The 17059-nt window shown below is 34.2% G+C and overlaps 1 protein-coding gene across 2 annotated transcripts in view; it reads right to left on the reverse strand.

The window, feature by feature from the left end:
• Window positions 1-17059, reverse strand: part of SESTD1 (SEC14 and spectrin domain containing 1) — a 97260-nt gene that overhangs the window by 38193 nt on the left and 42008 nt on the right. For both annotated transcript variants that reach the window (XM_019654027.1, XM_019654028.1), the window contains exons 6-8: window positions 6406-6519; window positions 5229-5326; window positions 2993-3048 (exon numbers count right to left, since the gene is read on the reverse strand). In XM_019654027.1, the coding sequence (XP_019509572.1) occupies window positions 2993-3048; window positions 5229-5326; window positions 6406-6519 (268 nt within the window). The remainder of the gene's footprint in view (window positions 1-2992; window positions 3049-5228; window positions 5327-6405; window positions 6520-17059) is intronic.

Raw genomic sequence — 17059 nt, forward strand, 5'->3', positions numbered from 1 at the left:
ATATATATATACACACATATATATATATATATACTATTAATAAATATGCTATACTATACAGGAAATATATATGGCACATGTATATATTATATCTATCTACCTATCACATTCTTCTTATTGGTGGATTCATTACTCAGGATACTGTGCCAAGTGATCCCCTTTCCCTGTATCGCACAATTACACTCTGGAATTTCTGTCTGATGTATCTAATCAATATGTTGTAGGATTTCAGTGTTAATCCATACCTTAATTACAGCATATAAAAGAAAAGTTGATGGTGTAACACATGTATGATCAAAATAAAGGTAGAAAATCTTTATTAATGGTACAAAAAAAAATTAAATAATCTCTATTGGTGTAGAATTAACCCCTGTTCATTTGCAGAATGTAAGAGAATTTACGAGCTCTACAAGAGTATCCAGAGAAAAGGTTTATTGAAAGCAAAAAAGAGAGAGACAGCTCTGTTTGGAGCTGGGAGAAGTTTTGCCAAGGCAGTCTGAGAGGGAGAGCTGTGGAGATAGAGGGGTAAGAGAGAGAGATACTGGCAGGAGTTGGGCCAGGGCAGAGTCCGATGGGGGACAGCTGCACCGATGAGTGCTGGGGTTTAATATTTCTCCATGCAGGATGTAAGGTGCTTGTCAGCTTGCAGGGGGGCTGCCATTACAATTGTCTGCTCCTGAGAACTGTCCTGTTCTCATTTATGATGGATGTCAGCTTGCAGGGGGTTGCTGTTGTGATTGGGAACCATTCTGTTCCCATCTGTGATGGGTGTTTCTTAATTTGCAGGGGGTTGCCGTTGGGATTGGAAACTATTTTGTTCCCACTTATGATGGATGTAAGGTGACTGTCAGCCTGCAGGTGCAGTGCTGGTCAGGGGAGTCAGAGCCAAGCGGTTAATGTTTAACCTCGCTCCTCTTAGTCCACAAGCTTGCTCCTGTTAACTCTTTGCCTGTCCCATCTTGCCAGTTCACAAGCCCACTCCCGTTAACTCTATTTGTCTCATCAATCTCTATAGGAATCTCTACAACATATCAACTATATGAATCACTCATGCATAAGAAATTAAAATAGCAGCATGTACAGCATCTAAAGCTGTTAAGTATACTAACAATTTTAAAAGTAAATAAATTACAAATTGTTTTTCCAGGATAATACTATTCAAATTATTATTTAGGGACCAAAAATATGCAGACATTTAAATTATCTTCTCCATCTTTATTTAGGAAAATGTCCTATATTTAAATGGCTTTCAATATATAGAAACAGAACTTTTATAATGATTTGGAAGTATTTTCAATTTCTAAAAAATATCGAAGATTGTTCAAAAGCTCTCCATTTTATTTTCTTTTGATCCCTACTTTAAGAGTCAATAGCATATAAAAAGGACTTAGTGGCATATAAATTTAATGTAAAAATGGAAATTTAAAAATTCTTAATTCAATGGCTTAAGCAGGTTTCAAAATGCTAAATATAAACATGGAATTAAGTTTTAAATCTAGAGCAATATTTTTACTGGCAGTCTACTGTACCTTCTAAACATTCAGAGATTACAACTATTCTGTTGTTTTCTAAAAAAATAAGACCTGTATCATACTTAAAAAACTTAGGACAAGTGAATCAATACAGCAAAGATATTCAGAATTTATTTCTTTAGTCTTCATTACATTTTACAACTGGGAGGACAACAATTTAAAACACTTATTCAAAGTGTAGTCTATTTATATATAAACACATATTTTAATATATTTACACGTACATGAAATTCATGAAAGCCATTAAGATCAGAATGCATTTACTTTTTCTACTTTAACACTTGTTACCCTTAATGCTTCCTTTGTGGATAGCATTTCCATTAGAGAAGCAGCACCACATGATTTCAAAAACCATACGCTGAAACCAAAGTGCCTTAGTCTAAGTCCCAACTCTAGCATTACTAGTTGTGTAACCCACATAGGTTACTTAACTTTTTCATGTCTCAGTTTATGCGTCTTAAAATTAGGATGTAATAGTACCCACACTTCACTGGGTTGTGGTAAAGGATAAATGAGTTAACATATGTAAAGTGTTTAGAATAGTACATAATACACAGTAGGATTAGAATTATGAGCTATTAGAAAAATACATTAGAAATAAAATGAAAGTATTTCCATTTAAATAATTCCAATGGGTTCTGCTAGAATTTACGAAACCACTACTGGAGACATTTGGGCTGGAACACACATACCATGCAGCACTGAACATGCTATGTGAGAGGCCACTGCAAGGGGCTAACTGTGTTCACATAGATGATTATAAAACAGCACAGCTGGTGGCTCTAGATTTAGATCTGTCTTTAGTGGTATGGTGATAAAACTTAATAGTTACTGATCTTGAGCAAGTTTATATGTACATACATATAAGCTTTGGCTTCCTCAAGTACAAAATAGAGAAAATAACACTGATTATCTCAAGGGGTTGTTAATAGAATGAAATATTAAAATACATAAAAATACAATGCTAGAATACAATAAGGATTCAATAATCCTCATAGCAACCCAATAAAATAGAAATTTTTATCTTCATTTCACAGATAAAGAAATAAATCCAAATATTTCAAGGGAGATAATTTAACTATCACTATTAATATTTTTAAATATTGTTAAGGTATATTAACACACTTAATCTAAACTGAAAAGCAGTTTGAAAAATTTCCCTTAGAGTTTCTACCACATAACACAGTTAAGTCCTCACTTAATGCTATCAATAGGTTCTGCAACTTTAAGCAAAATGACATATAATGAAACCAATTTTACCATAGGCTAATTGATATAAATAACAGTTAAGTTCCCACGGCATCTCATCAAAATGACGTTGAACAAAACAATGTTATTCCAAGACCTGCTATACAGGCTCAATCAATGTTTTTTTATGAACCAAAGTTTTTTATGAATCAATCAACATGACTGGTTTATTGGATTATAATTATTACTGATAAATATGTTTTTAATCTTACCTGTTTGAAGGACTGTTTCAGGATCAACTGATGGAAGAAAGTTTAAATCCACAGACCTGGTGAGTACCAAAGAGTAATTATTAAAAGCTGCATTTCTATTCATATACTAATAACTTAAGAAAATCTTTATATACACATATTAAAACAGGGGCACACAAGTATGAAAATATGAAAGACTGTTCTACCAAGCTAATTTCTCTTAAGCATTAGGATGCCCATTAGAGATATACTTTAATACTTATTTAAGTATTAGTACCCAAAGAGATATCTATGTAATAAATCACAAAATATACTTGAAAATATACAGTTTATTATTATTAATTATGGCATTATTTCAAATATGTCAAAGGAACCCATTCTACTATTTTTTACTGGATATTTATTTCAAAATGAAATTTGTAACTATATAATAACCCAGAAATGTTAACGTTAAAAATGCATGCAGCCATCCTCCAATCAAAATTTCACTCATCTACAGCAGCCTTTGTGAGCTGTAAATATTCGTGTGTGTGTGTGTGTGTGTGTGTGTGTGTGTGTGTATTTGTCCTTAGCAGTTGTAGGTTCTTCCCTGTACTAATTATGTTTTATTTGAGTTGAACTATGGCTTTATTTTCTTAAACACATTTGGGAAGGACAAGATGAAGCAGAGATAGGGAACATGACAAGTCAAAGCCTAGGACCTCGCTGCTGTAACTGAGAAGTTTTGCTCTAAATCTTTCACTTTTGTTGTCTGATCTGGGCCTTCCCCTAGATACTTCCTGAGGGCTGACATAATGAAGGTGATGAAAATTTGCACGAAGAGGGACTTTGCTATCTGAGGTTTTAGAGACTAAGCAATAACATCTGAGTTCCTTGGGAAGGGACTGGCAAATATGAGATTCGATTTAGTACTTCATATAGTCGTGCAAATACAGTAAGTTCAAGGAAGCAATTAAACAGGTTTCTTTACTGCAATGCTTTCTCAGAACCTATAATCTATAAATGTCTACAGTCATTCTCAGAGAGGAAACATAGTAAACAACATTTAAACCTATGACCATAAACTCATTTTCTACAGACATCCTCTTAGCATGTCTTCCCTGAGGAACGGGACTTTAAGAAACATCTTAGTTACTCTGCTGGACTACTCAAAGCAAGTGGTTCAGTTAATCTTTGTCAAGTAACTTGTATGACATTTTTAATACCTAAGCCATAGCGTGTGTGTGTGTGCGTATGCACACATGAATCCACATAACACACACACTCACATATTTACATATGTGTAAAATTTTTACATTTTACCTTTTTATAATGCATCTATAGGATAGTAATGTTTCTACATATTTATTGTAATTTTAACTACATTTACATTCAAACCATTTGTTTTCACATTTTTCACTTTGTTTTAGTCAAGGTCCTCTTGCCTTATTTCTCGGTTAATGGTATGTGAAACACTGGGGTTCATGGACTAACAAGATGACGAGTATCAAGGCAGCACTATATTTTTAAGGTCAGATTCAAAAGAGATAGACAAGGAATGAGTGTTGATTCTTTTAAATTTCCTAATTACTGTTCTAGTGACCTCTTTGCTATTGAGAGATCAGAAGGAGTTAATTTGTGTCCTGAAGTGCTTTTTAACTGGGGAGAGGGACTTGGCCTACCAATAGGAAAATGAAAATTATTAAGGTTGTAAAGTTCCATGGAAATCTGTTAAAGTAATTCATCTAGGTAGGCACATTTAGATAATACAATTGAACAATTATTTCATCAAGTGTTATAAAACACTAAATTCCCCAAGCTGAACTCATGAATATCACATATTTTACAAGGACTTAGGAGTTCTACAAGCTAGGCATTTAAGTGCTAATGTATTTAAACAAGGTTAGAACATTTTATTTTATGTTGCAACCTTTTTCCTATTCTTTACAAGCAAAGTAGTACTCTAAAAAGGTAGAAAACTATTTAATTTTGAAAACATGTCCTTGCAAATGAGTATTTTACAGTGTCAGAAAAAGGTAAATATATTACTATTCATCAAAACTTTTGTAAAGAAACTGATTCAAATCAGTAAATTTTACATGTAAAATGAATTCTCACAATTGAAAAAATAAATTTAATTCAACTTTTGTATGTCAATTTTTATTGAATGGGAACTTGTTTACCTTAGTTCTTTTAGCTTGCATTAACAACAGAGGTATCTTTTATCAGATTAATCATAGCTTTGCAAGGTTATAATTTCAGGACACTGGCCACCTACCTTTCTTTCTCTGGTTGATTTCCTTTATCACTTCCATTGTTAATCAAAGCAAGTTCATCTAATAATGAAGTCGATTCCTTTGTAAACTTCTCAAAAACCTACAATATAAGATTTTATTAACATGTTAAGAATAATCTTAAAAGTTAATACACACAAAATAATTTTCAGTTCACAGCAACAGAATTAGCCAGTGTCACTTAGTACAAGTCAACCATCAGGAGAGAAGACAAACTGCTTCCTAAAACAATGAATAGTTTCAATGGAGAAGAAATTTTTTTAATTTATATACATTAAGAAATGATTTTTATTCCTCAATGAACAAGTTTATTTTTATTCCTATGTTTTCTTGAGAAACATCTGCATCAATAACAGTTTTGACTACACGACCATTATTTAGATCAGTTTTAACTATCTAATTCCAGCTATAGGACATTTCTTCATGTTATTCTATTACCAGTCCATACTGGTTGCATGTAATGGTTAAAGGATTTTACACACCAAAATGTAGCATAAAAATAAATTAGTCAAAATTTTAACATGAGTTCTTAAGATATTTCTAAAAAGGGAATTGGACGAATCCATTTAAAATACAGTAGACATTCATTCATCTGATATTGTTGTTCAGATATGATGGAAATAAAATTGGTTTTCCAGTCTGAAATATCCAAAAGTTCAGTATTCTTCAACAAAATCCACATAATATAAACTCAGTTAATCTGAAATTTGTTTTCAGTCCTCAGCAGTTTGATTAAACAATGCTGCATTACGCAGAGCAGATTTCAGAAGTCTGACCTGACAAACAAGATAAATTTTCATAAATGAAACCCATAACCTGCCAAAGTGTTCTTCAATTCAAACTGATGTTTAAACATTCTCTCTGAAAATGATATGTCAACTCGATTACCTCTCAGGAAATTACGGTTCTCTGTTACTCTACTTAAAAAGAATGACAACTTTGACTAGTAATAGTGCTACTAATAACAATAGTAATAGGTAGCAATTGTGAATCTGGCTCCAAAGTATTTGCCTGCAAGCATTATGCTATCATACGGTACACACAGCATTGCTTAACTTTTGTAAAAAAGAAAACTACATTTTAGTTGATTAAAATTATAAAGTTATCAAAATGTATCTTATTCATATGTAATAACATTTTATCTCATTGTAATATACCAACCAGCCTCTTATTTAACCAGTCCATGTGATCATAGGTGAGACTTCCACCAAAATCTTCTGTTAACTGGCATGGTTCTATATAACGAGTCAACTTATTGGCAGACACTAAAATAACCTATAAAGGTAAAAAGAAAAGAAACATTTAGTAAGCCACTTTTTATGTCCATGAAAGTAACGAGGAGGTAAAATTAGGTTAAATTATGCAACATTCTTTCCAACATGATGATATATTATCATTTAATACAACATTTAAAATCAATTCAATAAATTGTGGATAACTGCTAAGAAATAAGCTATCATAAACCATTTATAATAACACATCTTAATAGACAAGGGACACTAGCAGCTCAGTTGAAATATTTTCAAATTGTTATCAATATTAATGATTTCTTGGTAATAAAAATCAATTCCTTTAATACAATGATGTATTCAACAAAGAGTTTTTATATGGTCTTAGAATTAGCTAGGTACACTAAAATAGTAAGCAAAAATGAATAATAAACCTGGCAATCAAAAATTATACATTTTATTGTGCTCTTTGTATTACACTCTGTAATAAGGATATAATAAATTTATATTATTATAATTTGTTAAAAGCTCCTAAGGGAGCAGCCGGTTAGCTCAGTTGGTTAGAGCGCAGTGCTCATAACACCAAGGTTACTGGTTCGATCTCCACATGTGCCACTGAGCTGCACCCTCCACAACTAGAATGAAACAACTACTTGACTTGGAGCGCTGATGGGTCCTGCAAAAACACACTGTTCCCCAATCTAAAAAAAAAAAAAAAAAAAAAAAAGCTCCTAAAAAATAAAAATCAAACTTGATGAATATAACAATAATTATACACTTTAAAAGCTTCTCTAGGGTTAGCTCAGTTGGTTAGTGTGCTGATACCACGGTTGCCGGTTAGATTCCCCGCAAGGGCCACTGTGAGCTGTGCCCTCCTTAAAAGAGTCAACTATGCCATTGTAGCATGAAAGCAATGTGTAACCAATGACCATGGCTGTTTTCCAATAAAAAATATTAAAAAAAAAAAAAATTTAAGAAAAAAATGTCTCTACTGTTCCTTTGATTATATATTAACAAAACATGTCCTGTAATAGTAGATAAAACTCAGGATAACATACACTAAAATTTAGTTTGAAAATCAGAACTATAAATTGGGGAAAAGATAAGAGAACTCATAAACTTGAAACTTACATATTAACATGATAATTTAACTCTAAACTTTAAAAGATTTCAAATACTAATTATAGAATCATCTAAGAGAGCATTATAGAGCTACGTAAAATGTCAATGATGATATACATGAATATAAAAAATATGTGGGAGAAAAGTATTCAAATGGTAGTGTTAACGCAAAAAATAATACATGAATTTAAATTTACAAAAAAAAAAACTTGGTAAGAAAAATGTCTCCAGCTAGTAAGAGCACCACTCCCATCCTAAACAAGGTCAAATAATCTACAAAATTATAACTTTTCTGGAATTCTTCAGAGGGCTGAGGTCACAGAGAAACCAACTAGACTGAAAATAAAGACCAGACAGACACCACAGAAGAATGGTGACAGGGGTGACTATCATGTGGCATGACTGTGGCGAAGAACACCTAATGACAAAAGAAAGAGAAAACAAAAACATACAGGGAACTTGCAGAAGAACTACCAGAGAAAGAAAGAAGGAAAGAATAATTCAGAAACATACCCAAAACGCAAAAACAGGCACATCTGTACTATATATAAAGTTACAATGGAAACAACAAATGAAGGCAAATTACCAAGACTACAAACTGCTTTGCTAAAGGGAGGACTGGGAGGGTATCCTCTTAGGAAGATACCAAGAACACGGTACCAAAAGTTCATAAAACTGTCAGGAAAAAATGATCCTATCATCATTAAGAGTTTATAACAAACTGTTATTGATAACAATACATTAAGTGGAAATTAAGTGCCTTAGATGTCTATATTAGGAAAGAAAGGCTGGTGAATAATGAGCTAAGTGACCTACCTGTAAGAATCTGGGGGGAAGCACAGAATAAATTGAAAGAAAATAGAAGAGGCGAGAAATTAATAAAGCCAAAAGTGTTCCTTGAAACACAAAATGAAGTCAAAATGAAACACAAAATGAAGACAAAAATGAAGTCAACAAATATCTAATAAGATAAAGCAAGAAGAAAAGAAAGGCACAAATAAATAATAATAAGTATGAAAAGAACAGGGCTACACTGACAGCAGTATTTTAAAAGACAGACACACAGGACAATTTTGTTCTAATAACTATGCAAATCTAGAATGGACAAATTGCTATAAAAAAGTAATTTATCAAAACTGACATGAGAAAAAACAGACACTTATGACCAATAAAGTGAAGTGAATCACTAGATCCTTTCCACTTTCAGTAATCATACTGCTACTGGTAGTTTTAGTATTGCTATTCTGAGATCACTTGAAGAAGAAAGCAAATGATTAATATGACAGATTCTAATTCTCCCATCCCTGATGTCCTTGAGAAAACAGCATTCTTGGGAAGGAAGATGTGAGAGTGAAAAAATTATCCTTACGGTTTTCAATTTGAATTGGAAGTATCAGTTTAAACTCATGATGTATCTCATCTTAATAAAAACACACACACTCACAAACACATAAATTTTCTATCCGCTGAAAAGTTTAGAATAACCAATTCTGTAGCAATACACACTTCTAGTACCCAGATTATTATGTCCAAATACCATTTCCCACTATAAGAAATCAAGGCTCCTTGGAGAAATGGCCAGGTACAGGTCTGGGGCTAGAAATACACAGGATGAGCTTGGAATATCTTCTCATCCAGATATGAAGAAAGCTACCAAAGACTACTAGAGCTGTGCCCAAAGGTCCTGTGCCCACTGGCCAAAGATGTAAGAATTTGCATATCAATAAGAATAAAGGTTAAGTTTCTCCTTGTAGAAGTAGTCTAGCTGGTAAGTGAAGAATAATAGAACTAGAACATCCTCATTTTAAATCTTTAATAAACTAAGGAATCTAGGCACTGAACATCAATGGCTACTAATATCACAAAAAGAAGACAATTATTATGAGCCTCATGATGAAGCAACACATCACACCAATGAACAGCCTTGGAAAAAGAAAATGAAATATGAATCTAATCAACTGTCTAAATCCAACTGTCAATTTATGGAAATAGAGATTCATAAAAGCCGAAGAATATGTTCAACTAAACCACAGAGATACTGCACTAAAATGAGAAACTCCACAGAACAAAATAAAAAACTGGTCTCTGCAAGAAAAAAAAAGGGGGTAATAAAAGAGAAAGAGAAATTAAAATTAAAAGACTAATATAGAATCCCACAACCAATAATGAGAGAATTACACAGTATTTTCAAGCAATCATGAAATATTTAAAAACTCGACTGTGTATCAGGCCAATAAAGAAAGCCTTGGTACATTTCAAAGCAACTGATAACATTCTATCACTACAATGAAATTAAGCAATTAAGCTAGAAATCAATAATCAATCAAATAAGAAATCATTAACAAGATTTTAAAACCCTATCCACTTGGAAAAGCATCTCAACCATCAAAATACATGGACCTTATTTAGATCCTGATACAAATAAATCAATCAATCTGTGCGTGCAAATTAATTTATACATAAATCTATGAATAAATTTTAAAATATTTATATATAATATTTTATATATAACCAAATCCTTTTACAGCATTAAATAATTACAAATTTGAACCAACTGGCTCTTAGATATTAAAGAACTGTTTCTTTTAAGGCATGATATTGGTATTGAGTTGTATTTTTTATAAAGAGTCTGTTTTAGAGACATCATAAAATGTTTATTCACTTTCTGTGTAAAGGGTGAAAAGGATAACTATTGCATTGTTCTGTACACCTGAAACTAACAATAAAAAAAAAAGGTTAGTCACAGATAAACTGAAATGTCTTCAACTTCTTTTCACTATAATAGCCACACTCTTCCTTTAGGAAAGTGGGCGAGGTGAAGGATGATGAAGATGAACCATGGGCTGAGAGTTATTGAAACTGGGTGTAGTGATACATACGGAGTTAATTATAATATTCTGTTTACTTTTTTATGTGTCCATCATTCTTTATAATGAAAATATTTTAAAAACTAAAATAAATATATATATTAAAATAAATATATTTTATATATATATATATATATATATATATATATATATATCTTTTAAAAAAAACTCCCAAGAAAATACCAGGCACAGACACTTTACAAGTGAGTTGTAGGGCCGGCCGAGTGGCGCGATGGTTAAGAACTCGCTTGGGATGCCAGAGGGCCCCGGTTCGGATCCCACATATGAGGGTCAGTGACACTGCCCTGTACAGCTAAGATGCTGAACAACAGCTCAACCTGGAGCTGGGCTGCCGAGAGTCGCCGGCGACGGCGTAGGCTGCCGCCCCTGTGGCAGTGGGTTGCCATGGGCTACCGTATGTAGCCAGCAGCCAGCGTGAGCGGCCAGCAGCCGCAGTGAGCGGCCGTCCAGAAGCCGGCGACTGATCTGCCTCGCCCGGGAAGAGCGCAATGATGGTGCCAACTTGGGCCAGTGAAGCAACGTCCTCCACAACTAGACTGAAGAACAAAACGACAGCAACTTGTCTGTTCCCCTTCCCCCGATTCCCCAGCACTGTTCCCATCCCCCCAATTACCCAATAAAAATCTTTAAAAAAAAACAAAAAACAAAAAAAAAACAAGTGAGTTGTAAAAATCAAAGAAGATATTTTCAGTACCCGAAAAGTCTTTTATTAACTAATCATGTTGTAAGAGCTTGTGTGTAATGGTGCAAGGTACACTAGACTTCAAACCAGTTCCCGTGTGGCTCTGTGCCTTACTAGCCGAGACCCCTAGCAAGTCCTGTGAGGCCTGGGAGCCTCGGTGGCCTCCTAATGTAAAAGCATCACATTTGTCCTGATGATCTATAAGCCGCTTGCTGAACTTGACAGTCTAAGAAGCTTCATTAAAAAAAAGAAGAAAAAAAAAATCAAAGGAGAACAGATTATTTCAATCTTTAACAAATGGTTCCAGTGAATAGAAATTCAGGGAACACTCCTAACTCATTTTATGAGACTAGAATAACACTGATACCAAGGACAATTTGAGAAAAGACAAGACCATAACAACTTGCAAATATCAAGTGTGAGCCAATATCAAGTGACAGCAACGCTGTGGAGCAATGGAAATTCTTACACGCTGTAAGTGGATATATCAATTAAAATGGACTCTTTGGAAAATAATTTGGCATTATCTTGGAGATTGCTACAAGCCTGGGTGGTTATTCTGCAGAGAAAATCTTATACATGTGTATCAGCAGACACACACACGAATGTTTACCGAGCATTATTCATACTGGTAAAAGTGGAAACAACCCAAATGTCCATCAACAGAATATATTGCTTTTATTCACACAATGGAACAACACTGCGCAGTGTGAATCAGCTACATCCACTGCAAGAATATGCACGAATCTTGGACATAATGATGAGTGAGAAAAAGCAAGTCAGTGAAGACTAAAATCACGGTACAAGATAAACACTCCCTATTTTCTTCTAAAGATTATCTTTCACGTTTAAGTTTTTAATGCACCACAGAGAGAGAGAGAATGAGTACATGAACACAGGATTGATAAACACAAATAATTTAGGTGTTAGGGGATGAAGAGGTAGGTGAATGGGATCAGAGAGGGGCACTCAGATTTATTTCAAAGTATAGATACTTGGGTTCTTAGGTTCAGTGGTGTGTACTCAAATTTTTATTATTAAGTTTCATGTAGTATACACATACATTTCTTAAGAATATGTATCAAATACTATATTTTAAAAACTAAAAACAGAAAAGAATCATGAGACGGAGGGAATGACTTACAGAAGGGTCACAATGAGATCTCAACCTTAAACTGAAGAAAGGATACCCCGCCGAGGCAGCATGTAAGAAAGTTACAGGGATAACAAAGGAAATTCTGGAGGTGATCATGACAGGAAAGCTAAGGGTTCATGTGCCTCTTTTTCCATAAAAAAAAAAAAAAAGAAATAAGATATACAACATCAAATTACATTTTGGGTTAGTTTCATACCAGTAAAGTATATTATGCCTATCTATTTTAAATGACAATTTAATGTTATCTCTAGTATGAGAGTTTAGCCTATCTCCATTTCACTGTTTTCCTGTTTCAGTAATAATGGGAGCTAATTTAAAATAAACATTAGAATAAAAGAACACAGAAAATGGCTTTCTCTTAGTGAACAACTTGTCACAGAGGGCTTTATTTTATCCTCTAGCTCCCAAGCAACTTCTTTAGACTAGTACTTAGAGGCAGGTGTGATGTTAAACATTAAACAGTAAGCGGAGTTAAGCCATAAAACCATTTAATTTGCCACCAACTCCTTTTAGGGTAGAGGCAGATGCTTCCACGCTGAAAAGATTAAATACAATCAGAATCAGATCCCAGAGAGGGGCTTTTCCTTTCCCCAAAGATGTCTAGCAATCTACTAACTAGATATATCCTAACAGTGAAAGTACGAAAAATGTATTTATTCTATGAAGAAATAAACTACTTGCTAAATTGACCATCAATTCACATTTGAAAAGATAACATTTCCAGAGCACTCTCTTCTGAAAAGATGACTGAATAGAATACGTAATGAAAGTAAAACATAATAAATGGTCTTTCTGTTCTTCTATTGTGCCTTATTTGGCACAATATTTAAACGCTGAAAACATACCTCTTGATTAATCTTTCTATCATGTCTCTCGTATTATAATTTAACTTTTAATGATGAAATGCTATTCATTTGTTCAATAATCATTATTTAGTGGAAGTTAAATTTATTTATTAGATGTATTATTTATTAGAAGCTATGTGTTCCGGTGCTGAGAATATAAAAATAAATACGGTTCTACACAGGAAATGAGCTTTTTGTTTCTGCCCTATTTGTGAGACAGGTGTGCAATGCTTTCATAAAAAGAGTAGTTTTCTGGTTTGTTTCTAAAGCCTTTGTTGAAAATAAATCTACATGTTGTTGCCCCTTTGGTCATAATGCTCAGCAGGCCAAAGGCTTTACTAGAATATCCCCAAATAATTGCCAAATTCCTTTCCTAGGGTAAACCCCATTCTATTATAATTGGAAGGATACTGAGCTAGGAGCTAATCACTCCAGGCTTATGCCCTAGCTCTGCCACAAATTCACTCACCTTATAAAAGTTGACCTAAAGGAATTCACTCCTGGCTTATTTCCCCAAACTGCCAAAGAAGGCAGCTCCATTAAATTATCAATGATATTGCTTTAAGCTCTAAAAAGATATAATTATGATGAGTTGTCATCCTATACATTTAATACGGGCCATTTTCTCTAATATAGCACCTGTCTTGCCCAAAGAAGAGCACTTGTCACTTTCCACCCACTCTGGTTAAATCTCACTATATACACATATGTGCATGTGCACAAACACACACTTTTCTATATTGTCTAGCTCTTAAAAAGATAAAATCATTGGTAACAGATTTAAAGTTTGATAAGCCAAAGGGGAAATTTGCAGTTACTTAGTTATATGTCGCAGAGTTTATATATGCATTTGAATAATTTCTCTTGAAAGTTATTTTTCCTAAAATCAACTTAAATGTAAATAGTACATTCACTCTTTTATGAAACAAAATATATTTCAGAGTATACTACAAAAAAGGAGAAAATAATCACTTTTGTCAAGTCTTTTTAAAGGAAATAAACGCCATGAAATTTTCTTAATAGTAAAGTCCTACATAAATACTACCTTTTCCTTTATTTTATGTATGTTAGAAATTTTAAGACAAGACAAATTAAATGACTAAACTACAATGTTTTGTGAAATAGCACATACCATTGTTTAACAAGTTTGAAGAGAAAGGTATTTGCCATATGGTCTTTAACCAAAATATTCATGAAGTTTTTCTTTAATCTGGAATCGAAGTTATAGGAAAGACTCAAAACTTGTTTCTCCCTTACTCCCAACTCTTCCATCTGTTCTTCCAACTAGAATATTTATCCTTTCCTAATACAATCTCAAAGAACCAAACACTGAACCTTTCACTCTGTATGCACTCAGATGTTTTATTTTTTTATTTTACTTATGCTAAGAATGTGTGTACAAGATTTGGAATTAAAATGTCTTTGCACGCTTAGTACAGATTCATGTGTGTATATGTGTTTATACACATATACTATTTCAATGTGAGTATCTGCTTGTATCTGTTTGTTGGTGAATATTTTTCTAAGGGAAAAGAACTTTCTGCAAAACTGGAAGGAAGAATAGACAGAGACAGACGTGCTACTGACAGAGGAACATGAAAGTAATCTTCGGTCCTGGATCCTAACATTAATATAACCTCAGAGAAAGAACAGGACCAGATGCAGTAATAAGGAGAGATAAGAGAAAAAAAACAATTTAGAATGGTGGCTGGTCATCACCAGTAAACAACACTTTTACTCTCATGAATTATAATAAAAAATGAGAAAGTGGAGACTAAAAAATGATTTTTAGTCTCCCAATTTGAGGAAAAGACTATTGCCAGTAGAACTTCAATTTTATTTTGTCATTAGACTACAGATAGTATCATCTAACCAGCAAAATCTATCAAAACCACGAGGTAAAATGCTGCTGAAGGACAGAAAGTACTTGAATATCTGAGTAGCTAAAAAGGGAACGAAACAGGTAGGTACCTATTTCAGAGACAGGAAGGTTATATGAAAAAAGATTTAGGTGAGAAATGAGAGATGAATATTCGATGGCTGGTGAAAAACATTAGAGAAGTAATCAGGGGTAACATCATCTAGAATAAAAAATTTAGGAAGGATGACGAGCAAGAAAATGTAAAATCATGTGGGAACAGAGTGTCATTAAAATTTGGTGTTTATTTGATGAACATGTGGGCAGCTGGTAATAAACCTTTGTTATAGATAATTCTTTAAGGTAAAACAATATTCTTGCTTACAAAAATACCAGTACTCACAACAAAGTTATACTTTTAAAAATATTTAGAATGTATCCAAAACACAGGCTTCATTACAACAGCCCAAATGATCCAAAATAACACCAAGAACAATAGTTTTTGCATATATGTTGAATTTAATTTTATATATATATAGATATGTATCATTTAATGGCTGGTGCTGAACTGCCTCTTTTTTTGTTTGTTTTGTTTTCCTGTTTTCTTTTTTTTTCTTTTTGAATTGCCTCTTAAAGTTAAGTATGTTTGGCGGCACATTAGCCAGCATTTGAAATTACCCTCATCTTATTAGGACATTAGGCTTTTAATAAGTGCCCGGGACTTATTTACTTGGGAAAATATTCTAGCTGAATCTCTTTAATGTCCAGAAGAACTTATATTGATACAAGCTTTAACACTTGAGTTTTAAAACATCAACATATGACATCAGCTCAATGCAGAAAGGAATTCTGTCTTCTATCTTACCATCCAAGATGCACAGCATTACATCTATTAAGTCACAGAGCACGAGACCCCACTAAGCATAGCGTTTCTGAGAAGATGCCTATGCTTACGCAGGCTATGACAGGCTCCTCACAAAAGGCATCTTCTCCCCCACTCAGTGTTCGCGACTTCATTTCTGAACCACTGGCTGCGTTCACTTTGCATTCTCTTGGAGCAACATTTCCTGCACGCCCCTGGCAGGAACAGCTGACTTCCCTGACAGAAGCACTCACCAGGCGACATGCAGACCTCCTGCTTTTAGCTTTTACTTGCTTCCCTCACTACCCCCTTCTGTTTCTCTTTCCTGGGATGCATTTCCCATTCATTATCAGGGTAACACCTTTGTTAATGTAATCTACCAACCAGAGCTGCCTTCTTTTAGATGATGGCACATACCTTTCTGCTATGTCTAGATCAAGGTCAAGTCTACCAATGACAAAAGCTGCAACATAAAAGAGAAAAACAAAGCAAAACAATGGGCTTCTGCTTAGCATGTAAAAGTTGGAAAGTGTATTACTCCAACTCTTACAACAACAAAGTAGTGCAAGTTAATCTGAAACATCACAACTTTTCTTGAATCCATCAGCGAGTTACGTTCACAGGCAAACCAATTAACCTGAAATCTAAGGAAAGACCAGCTCCTTCAAGGACAGAGGAAGCTGGAGCACTTGCTTACCTGGGGAAAATGCCAAGCATGATACACGCCAGGAAAGAATTTAGCCGAAATGTTTAATGAATTGCTGAAGGCCAATTGCAGGCTAGTATGAAGTTATAGAACCCCTGGGATGCACAGACTTCAACCTCGCGGGCCCTTCTCCACAGACCTCCAGGGCACTCAAGGAAAGACTGGGGGTAGGTAGGAGAGGACGTTTTGAAACAGCCTCTCTCAAGAGTACAGGCCGGGAGAATGGGAGCAGCAGCCACTACTAGAAAGGCACAAAGCTGATGCACAGCCCAGATTCTTCAACTCGTATCTCCCTAAGAGAACAAAAGCCTTTAGGTGCTGAGGGAAGATGGAGAACTCTGATGACCTTAGAGCACAAGGGAAGCCCCACTGCAGCTACAGGAAGGGGATAGACAAGTCCTCTATCCTAGATGGGCAGGAATATATTACCAGCCCAGATTCTCATAGGCCTTCTGAAGCTAGGCGGG

This window comes from Hipposideros armiger, unplaced genomic scaffold (assembly GCF_001890085.2).
Source record: "Hipposideros armiger isolate ML-2016 unplaced genomic scaffold, ASM189008v1 scaffold_212, whole genome shotgun sequence".
In the NCBI taxonomy this organism is placed as follows: Eukaryota; Metazoa; Chordata; class Mammalia; order Chiroptera; family Hipposideridae; genus Hipposideros; species Hipposideros armiger.